This window comes from Cygnus olor, chromosome 4 (genome assembly GCF_009769625.2).
Source record: "Cygnus olor isolate bCygOlo1 chromosome 4, bCygOlo1.pri.v2, whole genome shotgun sequence".
Lineage (NCBI taxonomy): Eukaryota > Metazoa > Chordata > Aves > Anseriformes > Anatidae > Cygnus > Cygnus olor.
In genome coordinates this window covers 65,682,788-65,709,532 of record NC_049172.1, presented here as the reverse complement: position 1 = coordinate 65,709,532, position 26,745 = coordinate 65,682,788, and the positions used below count along the sequence as shown (strand labels likewise).

General features: G+C 44.2%; 1 protein-coding gene and 1 long non-coding RNA gene across 9 annotated transcripts in view; both read right to left on the bottom strand.

Annotated features, from left to right (window-relative positions):
• SORCS2 (sortilin related VPS10 domain containing receptor 2) overlaps window positions 1–4,688 on the bottom strand; it is a 549,388-nt gene extending 544,700 nt beyond the window's left edge. For all 8 annotated transcript variants that reach the window (XM_040556897.1, XM_040556900.1, XM_040556902.1 and 5 more), the window contains exon 1: window positions 4,306–4,688. In XM_040556897.1, coding sequence (XP_040412831.1) covers window positions 4,306–4,659 — 354 coding nt within the window. In that variant the 5' untranslated portion in view covers window positions 4,660–4,688. The remainder of the gene's footprint in view (window positions 1–4,305) is intronic.
• Window positions 4,689–9,589: 4,901 nt separating this feature from the next.
• LOC121070140 lies at window positions 9,590–14,032 on the bottom strand. The gene is made up of 3 exons (XR_005819921.1): window positions 13,763–14,032; window positions 11,135–13,066; window positions 9,590–10,998 (listed from the first exon to the last, which is right to left on the bottom strand). It is a non-coding gene; the product is annotated as an uncharacterized LOC121070140 (long non-coding RNA).
• Window positions 14,033–26,745: the final 12,713 nt, after the last annotated feature.

Below are 26,745 nucleotides of genomic sequence, written 5' to 3'. Positions count from 1 at the left end.
CTGGGCATCAAATACAAAAAAGCCTGGACCAGCTGAAGTTTGCATGTAGCAATTTCTGTGGATGTGCAATAAACCTTCCCCTCTGGTAAGGTGCTGCTAAATATTGAGTCTTGACAAGATTGTGTGTATTTTTATGTTTACTTCCCATAACAAAGAGCTACTCATTTAGGAGGGATCATGACATCAACTTCCTGGACAAATAAGTGCCTGCATGGGACTTCATATTGTGACAGCAAACAAAACGAGGAAATACTGGCACCATGAAGCTGCAGCCTCAGAACTAATTGGCCAACGTCCTGTTCACGACACTTTAGCAGTCTGCACAGAGCGTGCAGAGCATCCTAGGAACCAAAATCAACTGTGGATATGAGTCTCATTCTTCCTCTATTTCTGTTTTGGCTTTAATTAAAAAAAAAAAAATCAACTGGTATTGATGCGAAATGGGAATTCTCCGGGGGGGGTCAAAAAATACAGTTTTGCAAAGAAAGTTGTTTACCCAGCACAAAACCAAAAAAAGCTTCTGGGATGACCGTAAGTAAGGTCTCCTAAAGAAAATGCTAGAAGTTTTATCTGTCAAGTGCCTGTCTTCCCTAAATGGGAATGGGCAGCGTACTTTGAGTAAAGCCAGGAGAGCACATATTCAACGTAACGCAGTAAGAGGCTGCTCTGTAAGCGTGCACAGCTCCCCGTTACTCACCAGTTACACAAATGTCAGTCACAAGCCCTGACCAGAGCCCGTGTGTGCCGCACCACCCACCTGCCATGCCTTCGGCTTATGATTATTGAAGACTGGAAAGGAAATCAGTTCCACTTGCGTGAACCTTTGTTTGAAAGTAATAGTGCACAACAGATTCCTGTGGACGAAGGGGACAGAGAACAGCAGCACTAATTGTAGGAACTCACCAACCAGATACACCCTCGGTGTTAAAGGACTGGGTCTGCAAGGCTTGCTTCACTAGCGGCAGTTTTAACTATGCAGCCCGCTGTCAAGAAAGGTCAGGGAGAGGCTTACCGTGTATGGAATCTATAAATAATTTATTATCAGACTACAAAATAAAGGCAATGAGGACAGAAAACAGGAAGCAATTAGCATAGCTCCCCACGCAGCTCTCTGGTGACAAAGGCAGGGAGCATACCGCGATCTTCCCAGTGATTCAAGCTCGCTTTGCCATCAGTTCAACCATACACTCTGCTGCGCTATCAAACCCAGCAATTTCCCTAATTCACAAAACGAGCGGCATTATGAGAGGACATCAGACTTCTACGCTACAGAAAAGAAGGGGGAGGAGAGAGGAACAATTTAATTTACAGCCTCCCTCGTTTCTTTCAAGGCATCGCATGCAACCAAAAATCACATGCTCCTGTTATGGAGGCGCAGGAGGATTTACAAGACATAAATACGTATTTTTAAAGCTCCATGTGCACATCAGCCTAACCTCTGCCCCCCTCAGAGTTATTTATTTGCCCTAGATCCACACTTGAGGTGCTCCCGATGAACTATATGTGCAGGTGATCGTCCCCCAGAGAAGCAGCTGCCCCCTCAGCTTTTACGGTTATTTGTCTCCCCATCACGGAGCTCAGAGGAATAATCCCACTGCATATTTCTTCTTCATTTATTTCACTAGGTGAGGTGTTTAAAAGGATATACGGTCATCTGGAGCTCATCACTGTCAAATTTTCAGCCACGCAGCTGTAAAGGGTAAGGGAACTAGTTTAGCTCAATGGTTTACAAAGTGCTGAGTACCTCCAATGAGGTGCCAAATGTCTGTGGTGACACTTGAAGATTGCTTAGTGCCTCATGAGGTTCACGGGGCCTGATCCAGCCCTCGGTTATGAGCGACGGTCCTTCCATCGACGGCAGCACGCCTGGGACAGAACAGCACTTCACGTTTCAAGCCTGTGCCTCCGCAGCAAGGGAAGCTCTCCTAGGCTTTGGACTTACAGGATAAGGTGCCAGGGTCAAGAAGAGCTGGATGTTGGCATTGCTACCTCCAAACACCCGACCCAAAGCGAAACAAACAAACAAACATTCAATACTACCTTAAATATGTTTTGGATCGGGTATTTATTTTCAAACATTTTAATCTCAAACACACAGAGGCAGCAGAATTCCCTCCAAACCCCGTAAGCCCATCCCGCTTCCACTGGGCTTCATTCATTTCTTCCGCTCTCTTTCCAAGGAGGAAAAAAGAAATCTCTTTTACAAGTCATTTTTCTCAGGAAGCCTTTGTTCAAATCAGCTCTTCTACTGGAAATGTGCAATAAAACAAAGCTAACAAGAAAAGGAGGCACAAAAAGAACTGCTGACAGTCAGCCTTAAACACCCAGTGCAAAAAGTCCGCCTGCTCTGCCTGGGCTAGGACAGCAAAGCCTTTCATTCCCAGGTCACTCCTTCAAACCCAGTCTTGCTTGGCAGTAATCACCTGACGGCAGGCATGGCAAGCAGCAGTAACTGCTTTAAGTAACTCTGCAAAAGCATTTCTTATTGAATGTGTAAATACAGTAGAGAATATCTGCAGGCATTCAGGATGAGAGTGCCACCCGGCAATGCTGAATTAGTAGATAGCAAACAAGCAAACAAAAAAGAACTAAGAAGTTGCATCAAAGACCACACTTCTTTCATTTCTTCTGACAGTTACCATTTATCTTTGCTCTCGAACAGACTACTGCGTACTACGCTAGCAAGTGAACTGTAGCATACTGTGAAAAAATCATAACGTTTTAGCAACACAAGCCTTCGCTGCAGCATCTGTTATTAAATCTTTGCAGAAAGGTGCGGAGAGACCACCAGCCATAAACATGGATTAGCAAGGCTCTACTATATCCATTTCAGAGTGCCAAGCACTTTGCATGACAGCGGTATCTTGCCTTTTATGTCAAAAAGTGAACTTCTGCCAACTTTTTAACACTGGATTCTTCAAGGAGGCAATCCTAGCAGCCTGCAAGCACCGTCCACAAGCAAGGAACGGCAGCAGCCTACCGGGGAGGAAGGACAGAGTCAGAACAGCTGATGCCGCTGATTTGCAACGCGTTCTGCGGAAAGAAAATGGCCATCCTCTTACCCTTCCTTCCCCAGCAAATGAGAAACCGCCTCTGAAAGCGTCAAGCTTTGTGATGTTGCCTCCACCTCCGGCACACGAAAATGCGTGGTAACACAAGAGCAGCCGGCGCGCTCCCGGGAACCGCTGCGTCCCCACCCGCCGAGCCGCAGCCGCCACGCACCCCGGGTGAATCCCTAACCAAACCGGTGGAAAACAGGACCCTGCACCCCACGGGAAGGATGACAGCTCGCATATTTGCGAGCACCACAACACCGGCGCTCTGGACTGAGCCAAGTTTAAGTAAACTTTATGCTAAACTCACAAAGTTCAAGCAGGGTAGGAGCTCAGCTGAACTGCAGTAAAAACACCCGAGGGTTTTCCCGAAACGCTAAAATCCTCTAGGAGAAAGTTGATCTCGAGCCTTCCTACCATTTCCCTGCCTGGGAAGTTACGCAGGCAGCGCAAGGTGCCGGGTACCGTCTGCCTAGGATGCGCACGGGTGCGAGATGCTGTCTGCGTGCGGGAGAAACCACAAGCAGCAAAGCCCCGAGACCGCCCGTGCAAATACGCAGCCATCGGGGTCGGTACACGAAGAGGCGAGGGCTGGAGGAAAACGAAACCGGGCTAAAAGCGGAGCGGGGCTCGCCACGAAACTTCGGGGCTGGAAGCGCTCCAAGTGAAGAGCCGCGGGACGCTGGGAGCGCTGATGCTGCAGGGCGAGCCCCGCTCCGGGCGCCGGGGTCTCTGGCACCGCCGGGGCTGGGACACAACCGGGGGGTGCCGGGGGGGCGAGGAGGAGGGAGCTGAGGGGGGAGAAGCCCCCGGGGAGAGGCAGGCGGGATCCCGTGGGCGTCCCGAGGGGATGAAGGAGCCGAGGGGTCGACGCGAGTTAACCATGCGGACCGTGCAGAAGGAGATCCCTGCAGGGGTCCCCTCCCCGCGGAGGGCAGCGCCTCTCCTTCAGCCGGGGGTGCGCGCCTCGCCGCTCCGGGAGCGAGCCCTCCTCCTCCTCATCCTCCTCTTCCTCGCCGTCAGCCACCCTCCTCCCCGCAGCACCCTGCCCCTCCGCTTTCCAAACTTTCCAAACTTTCGGGAAGCGGCACCTCGCCGCCCGTCGGGGCGCTGCTCGCCCGCGGGGACCCCACCGGGCACCGGGCACCGCGCACGGGCCGAGACGAGCCCGGCGGAGCGCTGACACCCCCGGCGGCCGGGACACAGCCCCCCTCCCCAGCTCCCTCTCGCCTTCCCCCCCCCCGGCACTCACGCTGCTGTTCTCTCCCGTCCAGTGCACCATCGCCTGGTTGTGAGCCGCGTCCCCCTTGAGCACGAAGGAGGTGCTGAGCAGGGCCACCCGCTCCCGGCCCCCAGCCGCGGGGGATGCTCTCCCGGCGCGGCCGCCCCCCGCCGCCTCCCCGGCCGTGCTCCGCCGCCCCCCGGCCGTGCTCCGCGCCCCCCGGCCGGGCGCCGCGGGACCGGGGGGGGCGCAGGGCTCGGCGCAGCGCAGAGCGGCGGCGGAGCCCAGCAGCAGCAGCAGCAGCAGCAGCGGAGGAGGAGGCAGGCGGGAGGCCACGGCGGTGGCGGCGGCTGCGAGGGACACGCGTGGCCCGCCGTGCGCCATGGTGGCTCTCCGGAGTGGCAGTGACAGGCGGGGAGGTGGCGGCGAGGGAGACACCGCCGCGGAGGGCGGGGGCTGGGGAGGGTCGGAGCCGGAGCCGGAGCGGGGCTGAGCGCCCGGCCGGGGCGGCGCCGCCATCTGCTGGCCCGCAGCGAAACGCCGGCACCGGGGGGAGAGCCCGGGGCGGCCCCGCCGGGACCAGGGGAGACGCGGGGAGGGGCGCGGGGCTCCCCCAGGGGCGGCCGGGCTGCGGGGCTCGCGTGGGGGCGCGCACAGGGGCGGCCAGAGGGTCAGGCAGAGGGTCGCCCACCGGGTCGCCCACGGCACTACAGGCTGGGTCCCACTCTGGGTCACCGACCGGGTCACCCATGGGGTCACGCACTGGGGTCACACTCCAGGTCACCCACAGCACTACGCGCTGGGCCACCACCAGGTCACCTCCGTGGCCACACACTGGGTCACCCACAGGGCCACCCAGCAGGTATCTCTGGGTCACGCACTGGGTCACCCAGGGGGCCACCTACCAAGTCACCCACCAGCTCACGCTCCGGGTCACCCACGGTGCCACACACTGGGTCACCCACCAGGTCACCCCGAGGGCCACCCACCAGGTCACCCACAGCGCTACACATTGGGTCGCGCTCTGGGTCACCGACCGGGTCACCCACCGGGTCACACTCGGGGACAGCGACCAGGTCACCCCCCGGGCCGCAGCCACACGCACCCCGGTGGGGACACACCTCGGGCAGCTGGGACTGACCGGGCTCCGGCAGCCCTGCCCCATCACCGGCTGCTTGGGGGCTTTCCCCGTGGCGCCGCAGGGAAAGACAGGGCCAGGGCGCCCCCCGCCACCCTCACGCAGCCCCTCGGTGCGGACGTGCTACCTGCAGACCGTGGAGCGGGCACGCCTGGCCTCTCGCGGCACGGGGTTTGCCCGTGAGTCCCGGGAAGGTGCAGTGGCAAAGCCAGAAGGGCTCTGTCAGAAGCTGGAAGCAGAAGAATGAATGAAGCAGTTGCAAAATTACAATTTTTGCAATTAAGATAAGGAGCGCTTCAGTGGGGAGCAGGAGCGCATCCTTTCTTCTGCCCCGCAGCTCCTAGCGGGCAGCAGGCCCGTCACCAGCATTTACCAGAGATGCTCACCCAGCCAGTACTGCCTGTTTTGGGGACCTCGGACTTGCAACCTGTGACCAGTTGATGGAAGCCCCCGGAAATGCTAACGACAGCTGTGGTCGCAGCTAAGGGCAATGCCCGGGTCCACGCAGTGCGGCACAACTCGAAATAGGCAGGCAGAGGCAGATTTAGGCGCATCGATGCTCTCCCTGCTCCTCTGCAACGTGAGGTGTAACTGTGAACAAATTCGTGCCGGGGAAGCTTTCTGGTGCTGTGACAAGGGACGTGGTGGAATCGCTGACAAATTTATGCCGGCAGGGACCTTCGGAGGGTCCAACCTGCCGTGCAGCCCAGCGCCAGCTCTGATGCTGGATCCAGCTTCAGGGTAAGGTGGGGTTGCTCAGCCCCAGTGTCACAGCCCACGTCTGAAAGGCCAGCGAGGGAAGTAAGGATGGCAGCTACAGGTCGGCATGTTCCATGGCACGTAACAGAAGAGGTCAGGGCTGGGCAAAACCGAGGTGAGGGAAGTCAGTAAAACAGTTTCAGTTGTAATCTTCCTTTGCCCTAATGGCCTACAAAATTAGGATTACAAAGGCATTTCTAGAAGGATGAGCAGAAAAAATAGCATCCACTGTTATAACCATACCACTTACAGGGCTGGGATTTCTACCGCAATTACCTGGAGTAACCTGGTCATCCCAAATTCCTGTAAAAATGACTTGCAGTAGGCATACACCTCCCTGTGAGCTGAACATCCGCGGTGCTGGCACACCTGTGGTAACCTGGCCTGTTATTACTGCGGTGGCACAAACTAGAAGGCAGCTTCAAATGCAGGATGACTCTCACATTTCAAAAGGAATTAAGATTTCTTTTTTAAATAAAAAATCCCGTGTGCTTTTTTCCGCAGCTCTGAAAAAGCCCTCTTTCATAGTCCCAAGCACAGCCCCCCAGCCTCAAAGGAGCCTTCCTCCCCCTCGCTCCTCTGCCGCTGATTCTGAATTAAGGGAATAAAGAGCCTGCACTCGGGGACCTCAGCGGCAGCGCTGCTGACCCTGCCACCAGGCCACGGGCAGGCCCACATCACCAGAAGCTGCCACTGGGGCCCTTTAGGGGGCTGCGTATTAAATTCATTTCTCAAGCACTTTGTCTCTTGTATATAAAGCAGGCTGGTCTTTAAAAAAAAATAAAAAATAAATCTTGATTTATGGAGAGAACACTGGAGCAGCAGGGAAGAGAAGAGATAACATCCTTAAAAGGTTTCTGTGGCTATAGGAAGCCATGTAATGAAGTTAAAGACAAGAGTGAGATGAGAACAACCCTTGCATGCAGTTATTTTCCTCACATTGTCTTACCCCTCTAAACCACCAACCTTCGTAAGAGGAGAAGCACCTGGCTTCAGTGGGCAGAAAGTCAGTTTTCCAGACAAAACCCCTTGGCTCTGGCAAACTGGTATCAGTGACGGGCGGTGGTAAAACATTTGTTTGAATTTCTACTGTGTGGACGTGTTATTTAGGGGTCGGCTTGCAGAAAACACACAAGTGACAGTGGGAAGCCATTCCTGCTGGGCACCACTTGCGTATCGACTGTGTCACCTTCCGTCTTGCACCTCAGCCTCAAAAGAGAGCAAGGGAAAAAATATAACCCTGAATTCTTCAGGAAACACTGACCAACCACAGTCGTATCAACCAATATGAAGGGTGATTTCTCAATTATTGAGTAATTTTCATTCTGGCATGATGGCCATCCGACATTCCCAGACACCGCCTGTGAAATTGTGAAGATTACTCAACATTTGTATAACCACCTAAAAATACTCCGAATAGAAGGAAAGGCCTGAGTCCCTGCAGATTTAAACTTGCAGACAAGAACCAGTGCTTCAGCTGAACGCCACATTCAGATGAAGCTGGGCAGTGCTGTGCTTGCCCATTTTGCTTTCACCTCAGTGTTGGACAGACAGGGCTCCCAGCGAGCAGCAGCGAAGAGAGGAGATGATGACATCCAGGTTCCCTAGAGGCAAGCTCCTTACACCTGGCAGGAACTGACATTTCCAAAATGAAACTGAAAAACAAAACCAAAAAGCAATCAGTTGCCCTAGAACTAATGACGCCTAGTTTCCTCCAGCTTTGCACGTCATGGGTCTGCAGACGTTTTCCCACTGGCAAAATATCTTTCCCATACATCTCAGAGGATCCTAATGAATCCACCAATGAAGTCCTCCTTGTCTGCCCCAAGATTTTCCCCTCCCAGTACTTGCTATTTATTCCTGTGACCTCCCCCGTTTGCCAGTTTACTCGGAATTGTCTTACAGGTTGAGAAGATGCTGCCCCAGGGTGGATGGAGAGAAAGCGATCGTCTGACTGCTCCCTGACAACACAAAATGTGTTACGAAGATATTTGCACCACCTGTGTCTATGCAGCACATTCTCAGGATAGGTACAGAAAAAACTTCAGCCGCTAGGTAAAAGGCTTTTACCCAGCCGCTTCAATGGCTTTTGAAGCCATTTTTACAGCAGCCAGATTAATGCACACTTACAGAACCTTCTAATCTAATAAATAATGCATATTTAATATATCCCTAATTCACAATAATACAGTGCTGTAACTCTAGGCTAGGGATACGGCAGCAACAATACCAGTTGCCCTATATCACTGCTGTGTGCGCTTGATGACAGTACGGCTCAAAATATGAGTATCAGCCAGACTGGGAGAGAAGGCTGAGATCTTTCAGCAACACTGAAAAAGAAGTTTCTCCCATTAATTTCTTTCAAAGTCCTGTAGCTAAATCACCTCTTTCCATTTATTCTTTTGGTCCAGGTTTAAGGATTCCTAAAACAAAAAGGCTTTCCTAAATTTCTGCCACCTTTTATCTCTCCCATAAACTCTGGCCCAGCAAATACACTCAGACACACAAGAAGAAAAATAACCCAGTATCAGACACCTCTGAGCTCCTCTAGTCCCAGAATGGAAATAGTAAAAGCTTGAAAAAGAGTTAGTGCCTTGTAAATCCAAGACAAGTTTCTTCCTGTTAATGGCAGAATTATTACTGCTATACTAATAAAGTCTACTCACATTTTTATTGACTGTCAGATCAGATTAAGATTAAGAAGGCTTCAGTTAACCACTTGATTTTTAGCAGGTTTGTTTCTGATCAGACACTGAGAAGTATTACAGAAAGTCGCAAGTCTGCTTGGGCAGAAACCAAGATGCAATGCTAATATTCCTCGTTATCAGATGCAAGAAGAACTCTTGCAAATAAAAATATCGATAAATTTGTTCTGTATTTCATGCTCACAGACTTCTTAGCACGGTAGAGCAAGATGACCACAGAGGCACAACGCTGTAGAAAATCACGAAAGAATCACCCATGCAAGCATGCTCCTTATGGATCGTTTACCTATTTAAAGGTCGATTTAAATTAATGTATCAAGATACATTTAGGACACTTTATTCTATAGATTCAATACAAAATGATTGCCATTTACATTGTGTTTATGTTAACACCATCATTCAGCGCACAGTGACCTGCAGGGTTTCTGACACACTGCTCACGCATGAGAACACCGTCATCTCACACGGGTCGTGTCAAAGCAGCCTGCTTGCTCCCACCGCATTGCCAGCTAACAAATTAATAAATGGCAAAGCTTTATTGCCTTGTAACCCAATTAACAAAAACCAAATGCTTTCTTCTCTATTATATGCAAGTCATCATGCACAATGCCGTACCCTAATTGCCCTAATGCCAAACAGCAGTTTTTATTTAGCATGGCCTCTCAGGATCCAAAATGATTTCTGGTTGTATTGTTACAATTACAAAAATAAATAAAGAGAATAGAATAGCACTCTTTCTATAGGCAACAAATCTAGGTGTCTTTCTTAGCGCTTTTCTCAACAATGGCTCCATTTGGCAGAGTGAAAAACCCAAGCTGCTGTCAGGCTGATTTGTTCATGCTAGCTCATTGCTGCATTGCCCTCAGCCGCTAGCTCAGATGCCCACAGAAGAAAACCTAATTAATAGCAAGAAATACTCATCACAAGAAAAAAAGGAAAAAAAAACTTTACTTCTGTGGGCAGTTCTGAAGTTAAAAAAAAAAAAGAAAGAAAGAGTGGCTGCATTTGTTCTATGAGGGTCTGACTAAGCTATAAAGTATGCTCCCAATTATCCTATTCACATTTGAATGATATAAAGCAGAGAGAATTTCAGTACAGTGTGTTATCTCTGATTACTGCTGAGTGCTGCGTTCAAGTGTGAGTGTGCTGACATATGCACATGAGAAAAAACTTGGAAGAGCTGCATGGGATTTGGGGGAAAACTAACTAGCTTTTCATTTTAGCAGTATTAAACTGTCAGCCAGCGTGCATGCCGAAAAACGGACACAACCAGCCGCCTTTATAAGGGCTGGTAGCCCGTCAACAAGAAGTCACTGAGACAGAAGAGGAACCTAATTCTTTGAGCATCTTCAGCTCTCACCTAATTCAATGAAAGTAACTGGTATTTAGTATGAACAGCTCAGCACCTTGCAGGATTTTCCCTAGCAAGTAGGTAAAAAAATGCACCCCATATTTTTCTCTAGCTCATAAACTGAAGTTGTCAAATTTCCATCACTTACAAAACAGACTAAGAATGAACACAAGCTGCCTTGAGCCCTGAAAATTTTATTTTATTTTTTTTTTTTAAAGCAACCTAACCTGCATCAATTTGTTATGCCACAGAACCTGAAGTAGTGGTTTAGTCTGAACTGAAAACACATGGTGAAAAATGCTCTGTGGTACCTATTGTAAGATTATCTGTCTGCAGCCTTCATAATTTCTCACTGACAATTAATGAGGAGAGGTCTGAAAACATGAGAGGGCTGGATTCATTGTCTATACCATAAGAGCTCATAACAGAACGAGCAGAGCTTTTTCTTTCATGTGGCTAGCTAGACTGTGGGAATTTTCTCACAGAATAGCTCTGCAATCATTGTGCTCTTTCATTCCCCAAAATTTCATGAAGCTAATTTGAGAAAACATGGAAAGCTGGAAAAAAAAATGGGGTATTTAGGTAAGAAAACTGTGTTGTGAAGGAGGTAACGCTCAGGTTTACATTCAGCTTCATATACATACAGACACACAGTTCCTTTTGTCTTGAAAGTACTGTTAATGCCTTACCAACCACTTACATGCTCATCTAACCTACAGTATTTTTACCCGTGTCGTTTTGTCAATCAGTTCGCTGATACAGTTGCATTTCTGAGAAAATGATATCAGAAAAAGAAATAAACATTAAACTCAATTGAAACCAATCCGTTCTGAATCAGTCTTACGGTCTTTGGCAAAGGACCCCAAAGACACGGCAGTTCTAACAGGAGATGTGCCCAGCCCTTACCTGTTCCGTGCCCTGGCCTAGCACAATTCCCTCAGGCTCTTTGTGGAAAAGAGTAGGCTCCAACTCACGGGTAAGAGGCTTTGACCCCCAGAGCAAATCCCAACTGTTGTAAGCACGCAGGCTTCAGTTGGTGTGGGACTGGGTGCTGACCGCGCGCCTGCTGGACGTGGGGAAGGCTTTCGCTCTAAGTTTTCCAGGCAGGTTGCTAATTTTCATCTCATGTCTCAGGTCTCCAGATGGTAGCAGTGGCTGGCTCAAAACCAAGCCAGCAAGAACGAGAGGTTTTTGCAAAAGCCGTTTTCAGCTAGAACATCACAGAAGTCCACGCTACTTTCAATCCATGAAATAGATTCACTGATAGCAGTAACAACCTTCAGGAGCAGCTGGTTTAAATAATGACCGCAAAAGTACGTTCATTTTGTTTAGGTGGTACTTTTTTCTGAGATGGGTTATTCTTTTCCATTTTTTTCCTCATTTGTTTGTGTTCTACATTTGTGTGGTCTAGAGGAATGGATAAAGATGGATCTTTTTTTTTTCCCCAATGAAAAAGCAAATTACTAGAAGCAATGTAGCACTGCAGAAATGTGTACGATTAGATGCCAGAGACCCTGACTATCACACATTAAGGGGAAGACCATTTTCCAAAAAAGCCATATGGGTAACAGTAAAAATTAAAGTAATAGAAACATAAAAGACAACTGGCGCCTCTCCTACAAGCTATTTTTCCTGAAAAATGGAACAGCTGAAGGCAGATGTTTTGCATAAGCAAAAGGCTGGGGGGCTTTGGAATCACGAGCTGGAGAAATACAAAGAACTTCACATTTTCCAAGGCTCCCCTTATCAAATCGATTTCTATATTTAAACGTTGCTTTCCTTTAAATCACTCTTGTTCTGCTTTTGAGCTTGTAAAACAAAACATATATATATTTCATAACATCTTAAAATCTTGTTTTACGCATCAAGCAAGAGTATGTATACCAAGATAGCACACCAGTTCTCCCAAAGAATAGGTAGCATTGCCCTATGAATATACGATAGCCTAACTCGATAAAAACAAACGAGTCTATAAATACCACGCTGTTTTGAACAGTCCTATACAAATTACACTGTCAGTACTTCTAATCACACATAATGAAAAAATATCCAACAGAAAGTATTTCCCTATCCTTTTTTCTTTCCAGCGCAGTAGTTTCTCTCCAATCCCAAAGAACTGCAGCCTTGCCTGAAGGTCCCTTTGATGCAGTTTTGCAATAGCCTAAATCTGTAAAGATGCAGGTAGGCATTTGCAAATGCACTTGGCTCCTAACTTGCACAAAGATCAATGGGGAGCTAAGAGCTCAAATGCTTTAGAAAATGAATTTGCCTTTTGAAATCTGGCACAAGTGGCTGTTTCAATTTTCGCTGGGATTATCAAAAAGCAGGGAAGTCTGGGAAACGTGTATGTTTTTCCATATGCCTGCTATATGATTCACCTGAAAACTGCGAATAAGCACTGTGTGAGAGGTAAATAAGAGCAAATGTGTATCTATAGGAACAATACATAAAGCTTTCTGCTTATACAGCAGCTGACAGACTTGCAAGATTTTTCTTAGAGCTCTAGCTGCTGGAATCAGGAGACTGCATAAAAATCTCAGTGTTGGCATCTAAGACTTCGCTAGCCTTTGTGTTTTCAAAGATAGAAAACACAGAGCAAATAAATCCTCTAGAAACGGAATTGGAAGCCAAAGAAGGTGGAGTTGAGAATTTCACTCGAATGTTACAGTCTTTAAGACGATCTCGTGATTTTTCAACCTTACAGTTTTTCTCTGGCAGTGCTAAGGCTAAGAGGTCTCACGTGGTTTTCTCAACATCTTCCTTCTCCTGCCTGAAAAAGCTTTTGGCGGTTACTGCATTCCAGGATCTGAGCTGATTTCTTCTGGTTTTGAAATGATACTGTGGAAATAATTTTTAAGGAAAGAATAAAAAGAGACCTTAACTGGGATTTTGTTTTCATCTTTAGCTGGTAATACCTTACCCTGATCTACAGAAGATTGGACCAGAAATTTGGGGAATATGGAGAATTAAAAACAAACATCTGGCAAAACAACTCTGCTTAGGGGTCATGAAGAGCATACTAAATCTGAATTACATAAATTGTAAACATTGACAAAGAAACAGACAATTACTTTATATATATTTTAGTAGCAAAACTCCTACTTCACTCTAATTTCATGTATGATTCAGAGTCTAGCACCCAGAAAATCATTTATCCACCAAAATATTTACATATAACCAGAAAGAAAAAAATCCAGTCAAATAGAATGATCACATCTTTTCTCCCAAGAAACTTGCTCAGGAAAAAAAAAAAAACAGTAAGGCCACAGATTTGTTTCTGCCATCGTAAAGATTCTGCAATTTTAGTCTGCTGTAATCATCTACATTCATCCATCAATAAACATAACTACACTCAGTCTTATTCAAGAAAAGTCATTAAAAATACCTGAGTGGTAAAGCAAAGATAGCAGTCTCTGACAAACAAACATTCCTTCCATAGCTATTTTTATAAGGACTAAAACACCTACACCATACTATCAAAAATTACTTTTCCCCATGAATTTTAAAGCAGTTTCATGTGGCAAAAATAATCACCTTTTGTGCCTATAGTGCAGTGTTTATGTGTTTTCCCTTGTTCAGCTCTCAGCCCAGGAATAAATCATTGTTCCTGCAATTTTCCAGCAGTGCTCTTGTAGTTCTAGCCTGCATGGAACTGCATCGCAGGACACAAATCTTCTGTTTCGGGAAGAGAAAATAAAAGACTTCTCATGGGGTCTCTGTTGTCAGCAGAAGAAAAATATTAGTGAAGATGCAGAATTTTTCTGATCCTTAATTTATTTCTACCAATCTATCTTCAAAGCACCTTCATTTTCTAGGTTCTCCACTCTAGCCGTATTAGTAGCTATTCCTAGGGATACGAGTATTACTGTGAATCAGATGTGTATTTCACCTTTTTTTTTTTTTTTTTTTTTAATATTGGTAAACTGAGTCACTCCCCATCTCCAGAAACATACGCTAACTTCTTTTGAATCTCTGCAACATGGCACGTGGCCCCTGGACTTCATTAGTTCGATCAGTCACTGGTTCCTACAACAGCATTTGATACACTGCTCGTCTCGGTAGGGTTATAAATTATGGAAAATATGTTGAATACATTACTGACTTTGCGGTGACAAAGAAGAGCAATAAAGGAAGGTGCTCAGCCAAGGCTCACAAATCAGCAGAGACCTTATGCGGACATTTCACTTAAATCATGCAAGTGGAGCCACAGACTTCACTAGGAATCTTCCTCTGCATCCCTTGAAACAAAATATTTTTGTGAATTTTTAAAAAGGGTTAAATATGGGAAACCTCCTGACTTCATGTCCAGTGCATTCACTAAGCATTAGCATTTCAGAGGAGGAGGGCTGACTCCGTGGTACTATTTCCCATACTAATGATGTGCCAATGCAGGCTGTCATGTTTGTCATTTGGACATTTTATTTCCAGGTTGCACTAAAGACTCAGCCATGCTCTGACCCCTAACCTAGGTTGGAAAGCCATAGTTAAAAGGAGTGGCCAGTTAGTAATCTGAGGGCTGAAACTCTTTGGTTTGCAGGTCTTACTGAAACCTTAGAGGCACCTGGATTCTAGGACTGCCGTCAGGTCAACAGACCCACCAAATTAAAGGGCATTGCTGAAAGGGGAGGGTTACGCAGCGGGCGCTAATCAAGGACAGGTCATGCAATGCCACAGAAAGAAAGCTGCTGCTTCTGGTCACCAAACAGCTACCGGAGAATAGAAGTAGCCTCCGGCCATTCAGAAGTTAACCACTGCTGACATACATCACATTTAATCATGTCTTAACAGCTACTGCCATTCACTTATTTCTTCTCCTGCTACAAATGGTTGGTTCTGAATCTTAGAAATATTTATTGCCATGCAGACAAACGAAGCCTACAGTGATCTTTTTAGGTGGATATAGCAATTAAATGAGCTCTAGCGTAAGCAAATGTGGCTCCACTAGCGCCACAATGGAAATAAGATGCTTTCCCTAACTGTTTTTCTTTGACTCGTTTCATTCTTTCCCTTCGTGCTGTTTATTCACTCCAAATATCTGCCAATGCTCCCCAGCATCATCTTGTAACGGTGGTTTCACCAGGGTTTACCCATTAAGCCAGATTCACCTCTACTGCTAAAAGGGAAAACGAAAGCAGCTCTGAAGCAGCCCAGCTGTGCTCTCCTCAGCTGTGCCACCACCGCGCTGCGAGCGTGCTAGCTTAGGCAGCTGAAGCTCTAACAGTAACCGCGCTAACTTCTTCCCAAATTCCTTGTCTCACGGGAGGCCAGCACTTACATTTTCCTTAGGGAGCTCCCTGGGTAGGGCAAGTCAGGATCGGACTCTGCTTGATAAAAGGTTTATCGGTTATAGATGCTGTGGAACACTTGTGATCTTCTTATCTCCTCCTTCACCTCCGGAAGTCACATATTAGGTGTCTGTATACCCTGTGCTACAAAAAGACCTTGCTTCTTGGCAGCTGAGCTTTCAGCAGAGTCCGTGCAACTTTCAGTAAATGTTACTTGATTGCTGATCCTTTTCACAAGAACACTTTACCAAATTCCTAACTTATTCTGGACTAATATCTTCAAAAGTACAGTGCAGCAACCAGCGTTCGAAGTAGGTTTTCTTACCAAAAAAATGACATCATTAATGCCAGGTTTTGCTTTGAAGAAACAAAGCCCTATGGATTATAAATTGTGTGTCTATAACATCACTGAAACCTGTAGAGTAACATACTACTTACTCCTGTAGTTATTTTGACCCTGCAATTTTGAGTGTTAAAAAAAAATTACGAACCTACAATAAGATAACAAAAACAATGCAGAAAAGAGGCAAGTGAAAATATTTAAATGTCTTCCTTAAAACAGACAAACAAACGAGATATTTGCAAATATCATAACTGCAAGTTCATGTTTGTGAACAGCAATCTAATGAAGTATTGCTGGGACACAGCCCATTAAAGACTAGGAGACGAGAACACTGTCATTGACGTTAGCACGAGCAGGATGAGGCTTTGTAGATAATCATATAGCAGTCTACTGAGACACGGCCAAACTTTGCAGGTAATCAAATACCTCCTACAAGCTGCTGTTCTGATAAGCACAAGATCACATCAACTTCTGTGTAATACATACGCTCTACGCTTCTCAGAATAAAATCTGTGTCTTTTATATATGTGTGCATACCTCATGAGTGTTTGGGTAGGGAATACTTGGGCAATAATGGTTTAGAAGAGCTTTTGTTGGATGTATTTATTTCCCAGACATGTGCAGGTGTGAGAGGCAGGGAAGTTTGGCTCTTAATACCCAAACATCCCTCATTTGCACACCTGCACTTCTGGCTGAAGACCAGAATGCTGAGAGCCTGCAAGAGGCACCGCGGCGTGATTAATATTAATGTTTAACATTTACTAGCCCTGTGCACTGACTGAGCTAATCAAAACTGAATAATGCGTGGCACTATCCAAATGGCTAAAAATATAGCCCATTACATCAAATTCATATCCCTTATGAAGTCAACAGTTAGTTGCTCCAAATACTACGTGTGCTGAGAAGCTCAGGCTTTGGTTATAGACCAAGTACAGCAGCAGCGCTGACCAGGACAGAAAAGGCATTTATCTGCCATGTTGTCTGAACATCCTTCCTTCTAAATCCTCATGGAACCGTGTTGGATGAGGTACTTAAAAACAGTCTTCTCCTCAATCAAAATTTCAACACAGCATCTGCTCTTTCATTGTGTCCAACGGCAGCCAGACCATGCACACACCCAAAATCTGTCACCCCCCCAGGATTCCCTTGCGGTACACGCGATATACTGATTCGCTCAGGATGCTGTTGTACGGCGGGATTGCCGTGCTAAGCTTTCTTTTTAGAGCACTTTATATTAAGGAACCTGTGAGCACTCGTCTACTTCTTGAAGAGCACTGGGAACAGCTCTTACTGATTGTTCCCTACGAGGACCGAAATTGCCTCTCCTCTATTTTATGATGTATTTCTTCAATACCTGTCAGTAAGCACGCCGTTGTCAGGACACTTCAGACTCAACATTTTCAGTCTAGAGTTCACCAGCTGCAAATATTCACCCTTCCACCAAGTTGTGTTCCCATTGATTTCTCTTTTTTAAGCCGGGATTTTCTTCCAGGCTTAACATGGAGAGTTGGACAGTTGTGAGTGGCTCCTAGACATCAGGATATCAGACAAAATAGTAGCTACCAGTAGCTATCAGACTGATGTGCAAATATTGTTGTGTAAAATAAAATAAATAAGAAAAAAAAAATAGACAAATACGGCACCTGTACCTTTTTGCCACTGACCCAAGTTCCTTGTCCACAGAGGTGAGCAGGTCACTCCAGAGCAGAACCCAAGGGCTCTGATATTAGGGATGATTGTGGGAGCAGGGAAATTGAAACTAATGAAATGAAATTCAAACTAATATGGCAGCAAGGTCTCATTCTTATTAGCCAAGGATGTGGATGGAAATAAAGGGTCAAAAGTGCAGGAAGAAATACAAAGGTGAGGTACGAGGACAAGTTCCCTAAGCTGAAGTGCCGGCATTTGGAAGGGAACGCCCCTGGTGACTGCAGATCACCGTGCAAGTTTTAAGGACCAGCAGAACAAGGCTTTGCCAAGAAAGGTTTAGGTACGGCTGAGTCTGATTTGGAGCCAAGAGGTTCACCAAATGGCCATTACCAGACTTATTTTGTACGGTCTTATTTCACGTCAGAACACCACAAATGGGAATTTAGCCCTCAGCTGCATAGATTCCATGCACACAGAGCAAAAACCCGTGTAAAACCTGGGGCTCAGCTCTTCCTTGACCCCTTTCAGCCAGATTTTCCTTTTTCTTCCTTCAAGTTACAAACCATTATGTATACATTAGTTTCCTGGCTAATTTGCACAGATTTTTTCAAAGCTCTTCTATGGTTTAGGCTTATGTTATCACTTAGATTTCCAGTCACTCTGCTTGCCAGCTCCTTTACCCTCCATTACCTTGTCTGATAGAATTTAGATTGCTGTTGCCGTATCTACTTCACCGAACCATTTAAAAGTCATTCTTAAGCACTCCTGTATTATTTCTATAGCAACTTTCATTTATTGTCCTCCCAAACCCTTATGTGTTGTACTTACAGGTCTAAGATAACACCTTATGTTAAGATGCTATAAAAAAGTACTAGAATAAAAGTGTATCTCAGATAACAGTTTGTTAGTAGTGGAATATCTTGCAGCTTTTCCTTTAAGCAAGTGATTCTTCTATCAATAACAACTTTTTATCTTGTTATAGGTTTTAAGACTTCCTCTGCATAAAACCATGAACACAACATTATGACAAGGTGTGCTCGTTATTAACCTTACAGTGTATTTAGTGTTTTTATTTAGTATTTTTATTACTTTAGCTGCAATCAGAGATTTTTTCTGAAGTCTTCGCTGAAACATGGGGCTGAGGCACAAGGAAAACGTCTCAATTTTTAACACTCTCTCACCTTAGTGGTGTCCACATCAAACTTTTGATTCTGCCTAACACAAACACAAGACCTGTGCCTTCCATGCTGCGTTTCAGTACTACAGGTCTCAGGCTCAGACTCAGATCTATGTCTACTCTCAGTGCCATTGTGACCACCTCCGGTTTTCACGGTTCACCGCTCTGCTCCATTTCCCTTGTCAGAGCCCCCCATTACCTTTAAGTTATCTAGTAAGCTCTTAGGAACGAGGATTACCTTTTCTGACACATTTGTATGCTGCTTGACAAAATGAGCCCCAGACCTCCAATCTCCCATCGCTTAAACGCTTTACCATTGATTTGCAAAAAAAAAAAAAAAAAAAAAAAAGAAGAGATGGGGGGAAAAAAACAAAAAACAAAGTAATGCAGAAATGGAAGACCCTGACAGGGGAGCAGGGACTGACGGAAGAACACGGTGCTCAGGGAATGTGAAAGCAGTCAGAGGAGCAGGATAAACAAAGCAGAGAAGGAGAGCCGACTGACTGGCATGTGACAGCTGGGAAGCACCTTTGCATACAGAACTCGGGGAGCAGTAGTCACAGCAAGCAAGCAAACAGCAGTAGCTGCTTGTGAGGCAATGCAGGGAAAGCACTAAAAGAAGTACTGGTCAAAGAAGTTACCTGCTCCAGAGCCAGGCACCCACTGGAGAGAATTTGGCCCTCTGGGAGCACTGAAACTCTTAAAGATCAAGAAAGGGTGTATTAAAAGACATCAAAGGGGTAAGGTCTCGTCTTCCTGGATGAATTGCACGACTGATTAAAGCCATTGAAGCATGGCTTTTGACCTTGTAAATGGCATGACAAGGCACTCAGACATTCTCTAACATTTACAGAAAAGAAATTGAAAACAGATGCAAAGGCAGTTTTCATTATTGCACAAAACTATGGTGTGCCTACACTTTACATACTGCATGGAGTGCTGATCCTCACCTCAGAAAGGATGCAACAGAACCAGGAAAAAGAACGGGCAACAACGATTGAAGTACAAGCAACATCTGCATGAGAAAAGGCTAGTCAGACCCTTGGGCTTGGAAGAGGGATAGCTGAAGAGTATAGTTCTTGGAAATAATTGATAGGGACAAAGTAGCTCATGAATTCAGCATGGAGCAGGTCTAAAACAGAAAATGAAACACTTCTTAACATAATTAAATTCCACATGAGATGCTGTGGAAGCCAAAAGTGTAAAGAGACACTAGAGAGAGGTAATGGCGCATCAAGGCTTTTGAGCATCATGGTATAAATGAAACATCCAGGTCTGAAAGTCCCCAAGTTGCCATTTGTAGAAAGGTTGAATAGCACCGGGGAAAGATTATTCTGCATTTGCCCTGTTTCTTTTATTTTCCCCTAAACATCTGTTACTGGAGATTGTGAGACGGTACTCTATTTATATCTCCTTGCTCTGTCTGTACCACCATTTACATTTTTTTAATACCAAGAAGCTTAACTAGAAAAGGAGAGAGCAGCAGCAAGCACACTTCTCTATCTCTATGAAGCTACACTCGGATATGGAGCAGTATTAACAAAATAACAGCACAGGCATGTGAAATTCAATTATTTACATGCCATTTTGCACTACTTCCAGATGGTGTTATCAAACTAGCCAGACTGCTACCAGAGCTGTGTTCTGGTCCCATTCACTTCATGAAACAGAATTCACTTTTGCAAGACATTAAGCAAGGCGGCCACAGAAACATAAGGGTCCCCAGAATTTGGTGTAAAAGCACTGAGCTTAGTTTAAGGCTCCCCCTTACCGAATGTGTTATGTCAGTGATGGTGCAAGATTACCAAGTTGAAAGAATCCATCATCTAGTCGCAGAGAGATTTAGGGAAATGAAATGATTCAGTGTCTCAGAAATTGCGAGGGTGGACTGGAGTATGTGTTCTGGACAAATAGGATTAAAGACATAATGGCATAAACAGGACTGCAAAACGGGAGTCTGTATCTGCTGGATAGATTACCGTTCATTAATGGATATTTTCAGCAACAATTTGGGTTCAAATGAATCAAACCCAGTGCATAGTGATGGTAAACTTCTAGTAACCCTCACCAAGAAGAAGGACCTGCAAACTATTAACCTTCTGAACGATCATGTTTGGGCCCCTTGGAGGGTGACAGCTTCAGAGTTTTTGCTGTTCACCCATCTTCTCTATAGTGCATACTGCTCTAAAGCATCACACAGCCCCTACCTCCTCCTCTGCTTTATAATGAGGTGCAAAGTCTGCTCCAGACAGATTTGGGCAGTCTTGTCACCAACTGATAATATCAGAAATTATAGTCTCTGCCAAATAATGAATACCCACTTGAATAGAAGTAAGATGTAGTTGTACTCATTAAAAATCATAGATCAAAAACCTGAAAAACATGTAATAATTCATTACGTAGAAAGAAAGCACATTCTACTAAAATCAAGTGTACTTCCATTACAGTGGTGAATGTGCTGTTACTTATGGTCTGCATATGACTTCATTTAATTGATCGCCTTTACTGAAGAATTTGTTATCTTAATTTACAACCTCAACACAGAAAAAGTGTTGGAGGCTTTGATTTTACTCTGTTTAATGACTAATAAGTGTTCTGAAAAATATTGGCTTTGTTGCTTGAATTAAAACTTCTGTGTATGAAGTTTTGCATTTTTCCCTTCCTTCATGCCTATGCCCTTAGTTTACCTGGTGAAAGACTGATTAGTAAGTTATGGAGTGCAGTGTATTCAAATAATAAAGCAAACCAAGCCTTGTTTCAACAAGGAGAGACAGAGAGGATGAGAAATCAAGCGACAGTAATTCCAGTCCTAGTGATCCAGAGTTTAGTAAGGTCATTCAGCATAAATAGAAAGAACACTCCAAAACCCACAAAGGATAGCTTTCCAATTGCAGCCAGACAAATCATAAAGTTGTAAAGATTAGGAAGACAGGATCGATGTGGTTCCATCTCCTGGAAGAAGTCTGCATTAAACATTTACATTCTGAAAGCATCATAATGTACCTGTTTTCTGAAAAAGGGATCCTTTACAATTTCAACAATTAGTTCTTGTGCCATATATAGAAGATGCATTCAAAAAGCTATCCGATTTAGAAAGAGGAAATTAAGGAAAAAGGGACAGAGAAGCCACTTAACCCCAGACACAGCCTTCCAATGGTAAATGGCTATTTAGTGAGTCCCCCTGCTTAAAATCAAGTACTTCCACAATTACTAGAATTAAATAAACCACCTACTCAATATGGATTGACATTGATGCAAATGTAAAAGGTTATTCCCCTTCACTAACCAACCCGTTCTCGCAAAACTCACAGGCATGTAATACTTTGGATACCTCTACTCCCTTTCAAATTCAGATGATTTAAACATGTCTATTGTACAAAACCAGACTTGGCTCTGTCATTTCCCTAAGAAAGCAAGTTGTTATTATTTATTGTCACAAAACGACTCCAACAAATTTCTTAATGCTGTTCTGAGGGCAAAGGAAGCTTAAACTACAAGTGGTCCATGCACCTGGGAAAACACATCACCCTCTAGATAAATAGAATAGACATAGCTGCAGAAAGAGGGGGAGAAAAGGATGTTCCTATTAGCTCAGCATCTGCCCCTAAAGGAAGGAGCTTCATGTCATTGAGAGACTGGTTGCAGAGGAAGGTCAGGACATGACTTCACAACGGCAAATCCATCCCCGTGGGTATGGGGAATGCAGTGAGGCCACTTGGTCTGGCACATGACAGTGCTCAAAAGATATAAAAGGAGTCATCCAACAACATCACTTCTTCCATATCGGTTGCATCTAGAGCTGACTTTATGTCTGTAGCATTCTCTTGTCCTTTCAAATCATGGAATAAAGGCAAATAGCTTTAAGCAGTTTTAAAATCAGAAAGATGATTCTTCTCTACATGACACCTACTAAAATCAAAAGCAGTGTCATTGGCGGTACACTAGGTCTGTGTAGGAAAAAAAGTAGAAATACAGCTCTATAATACCTTGAGAACAGAAGGATAATCTTTGCCTCACATCCCATGATAAAGAAAAGAGAAAAGCAATAAATAACTCATATCCCACAGGAAAACAGAAAATGCATTTAAAATGGAAAAATCCAAAGGCTCTTCTATAAACTTGAGATGAACATTATTTTAAAATACCAGTTGCTTAATTCAAGGAATAGTACATTCTATATTTTACAATCACAGCAGAAGACTTAATAAACATAAATAAAAACAAATTTCTCATGAGATTTTATTTTCTTCTTATAAAATACTCATAAATCCTGAGTTCCACGCAGAATGTTTATAAGCAGGAGCAAGTAGTTTGAAAACATGAAAGCTGCTCGAGTGCTGCAAGACGCTGGCCTTACGCAACAGATCGCTGAGCGACGAGAACGCTGTGATCAGTTTGACAGTACGCAGACATACGGAGCAGTAACAAGACGGAATTAGAATTTTTAAATATATCACTAGAAACTGTGGCTATGGCATTTGCAGCACAGTGAGCCAATCTAAAGATGAACACGTAACAGTCAAGACAAACAACACTGTAATAGCTGGTTGATATCACACAAGCTGCATAAACCATGCAAGGAATAGGAGGAAGATTGAAAGAGTGCTGCATTTTGCCACCCAGTATGCTAAATCAGGTTTTCAGCATCAAGAAAAACTATCAGTTCAGACACCTATGCTTTGCATAATTAGGATGGATGGAGTATGTGAAGTTGAGAAAAATAAAAGAACAAGTCTCAGTCTGTGTGATGACTGCCAATATAACCAGGCCGCTCTGTGGATTCAAACCAGGAGAAGACCAGGGCAAGGGAATGAAACCGATCACCTCTGGAGGTCTGCTTCAGTATCAGTCAGCCACAGAGAATTAAATTCTTACCAGGTTAGAGCAGTAGCAAATGGATTATCCTTTTTTTTTTTTTTTTTATCATTACCTGTGCCATGATACCTAGAAGAATAGAGCTAACGTTTAATCAAATGGTAGGTTTCTATTCTCACCCTTGCAAAAATGTGCCCTGATACATGCATGTGTATATTCTACACATATAATGGCCATTTGTTTTGAGTACTTAAATGCTTCTGCACACTTCCTTGGCAACTTCAACCTTAGGCTGTAGATACCCTCCTACCTGTCTCATGCAGCATTAAACACAGAAGAGTCCTGGTCTTCTTCAGGTGCTCCACAAGAGATATTGTTAATAATGGCAATCAGGGACAGAGTTCTGAACAACTCCAGGACTGAGACAGAGTAATGTCTATCTAATGTCATCTGTCCAGCACGGACTGTAAGGATGAATGCTGAACCTGTAAGTAATATCAGACAATCTAGTATGAAATGTCATGGGAGGTTGGCTCACGCCGTTCTTTTATAAACATAGAAAATATGGCATAAACACACAGATTTTTCACTGTTGTGCACTTGAAATTTTAAGAGGAATAAATTCCTTTTTCATCAGACGTAGTCAAGACAAAATTTGTGCAATTAATAAGATTTCAGATATACACTAGGCAAAGTTTTTTTTGTTTGTTTGTTTTGTTCTGGCACCTAAAACATATGCAGAAGTACTAAACCTATCAACCTACCCCCTGTCTACCATCAATACAATTTAAAATTATGAGTCACTTCTCATACATTGCTATTCCGTGTACTCAGTGGGTTGTGTCTGCTTCACTCCTTGAATACCGTCTACGTTCTTGCCATGAAGTGAGATTTCCATCCCTCTCTCTATATATATCAGTATATATATATATATATATATATATATATACACACACATACACACACTAGGCTGTACACTGTATTGGTGCTGTACAAACATGTATATGTTGTTCATTTTAAATGTTTTGAGGTGATGGGATGTAAATGGTAACTTTCTTCAGATTTTTCTCACCCTGTACTCTTGGGCATATTGTTGCATATTGATGCTAATTACTGTTAATGTATTATTAATGTTGGATACTTTGGCCATGCCACAGGCACCAGCACACCTTTAGACTGAGCTTGGTTAGGTTATTAAAGGAATGGTAATAAGATGGCTGTCCGATTCATTGACCCAAGGAGCAAAGGACACTCAGAACACCACTTTGGAGAAGGGAGAAATATCATTTAAGATGGACTGACATAAACCAAAAATACTTCCCCAGGGCTTATTTAGAATGAATAATGCAGAGGAGCAAGCAGCTATGTCAGCGTTTTCACTCTGTCACCATTCAGACACCTACGCCAGTCTTCGCCTCCCAGTGAAGATTTCCTACAAACATACCAATCATGAAAAAAATGGCTTTTTTCTAGTAAGAGCCAAGATGATACCACCACAAACTCCATTCACATTGGTGACAACTCTGGGTCCATACTGTATCAACTAAATGTCCTGGAACTGAAAGGCACTGTGTGCTTTCACCAGTCCCCTCAGCAACGCAAGACACAAGGATTTTAATTCAGAGTTCACTATACCTTAATCCAGTTCGAATTGCTTACCCAATGCTAAAGTCTAAATTAATTAGAACCTTTCAGGAAGGAGACAAGAGCACTGCTGTAAACAGATCAAATACAAAAGCTTCTGGTCAACACACAACCGCAAATAAAGAGGCAAACAATGTTAGGATTATGGGAGAAGGAGGGGAAAAGATGATTACCTGAGATTCTCAGCCTTATTTTCTGTAGTGAAATGATACAGAAAAGAATAAAAATAATGCTAGCATGCCATTTTATTATAGTCATTAGTATGCCTTCAGCTGAAATAGTGCATTTAGTTCTGGGCATCTAATTTTCAACAGTAGTGGAAGAAACTAAGTGTTTCAGCAAGATGCCAACACGAAGACACATGATGAAGATACATAAAATAATAAGTGGCATAGCCACAGTCAGCCATGGGTCTGGTATACCTCCATTCAGAGAAGCAGCAAAGATAAAAGGCAGAAATATTTAAAGCAATAAAATTGTCAGGTTAACCTCTGAAACTCATCACTATAAGGCATTAAGAGCAAAACTTAAATGTTTATATAAACAGGAAGAACACCCAAGTTCCATAGCAGAAATAACAACAACAAAACATATCCTTCAGGTGAAACACTAAACTTCATACTTGGGTGGGTTACCCACTGACAGCCACTGCAAAAATGCCACCCCCCAGAGAAAAGTCACTGTGTGATGGTTCAGAAAAGAGCTTCTTAAACCTTACTCTGGAACAGCACATCGCCTAACCTACAATACTGGATTAGATACACAATATTTTGACATGAATAACAATTCTTGTGTTCATCCGCTTCACTGTTCACCAAAGTGCTAGTTCATTTTGGCTCGGGCATTATCTATTTTCAGTAACATGGTAGAAGATAACACAGTACAGCAATTTTATCATTTTACCCACTGGTAAGCAGTAGGAGGTACAGAGCTGCATAAGTCTGTTACAGGGATTATGTGATGAAATTGCCTACAAGAACATGGGAAACGATCCACTGGTGAGCTAGGACCCTTCTGGTCCTGAATTACTAAACACATATGGTACTGGAAGAAGAAAGAGTGTTTAGATTTCTACATTAGAACCATGATCACCATTCTAGAAAATCTGCATCAGTTATGCCTCAATATCAACCACTTTGATTCTGCATGCAAAGCACAATTACAGAAGGAACTCCACACCTTTAAATCTGAGCCCAGAAAAAAAAAAATGATGCAGTGATGCTTGACAGAGTCTGAGCCACTGGCAAGACATCTGTGCTTATTAAAAGCAACAAAATATGAAATTCATATTAATTTTTTGTTTGATCAGAATTTGAATTTCATATTAGTTACGTTTGTTCAGATTTAGAAGCATCTGTCATCTGAAACCACCAATCAATATTTTATTCATCACAAACTATTTAAATCCATTGAGAAACAACCTGAAGAAACAACACAGAATTTAAATGTGTTACAATTAAAAATAGAGCTCAGCCTTCCCTGTCCCAATTAATAGGCTTCTGAGAGTTTTTGTTGTTGCTGTTTCTGCATGAAGTCCATATCCAAAGGTAAACTGCTTTTGCTGGCTCAGTTTCCTTACGGCGGTCATTCTATTTCTATTTAT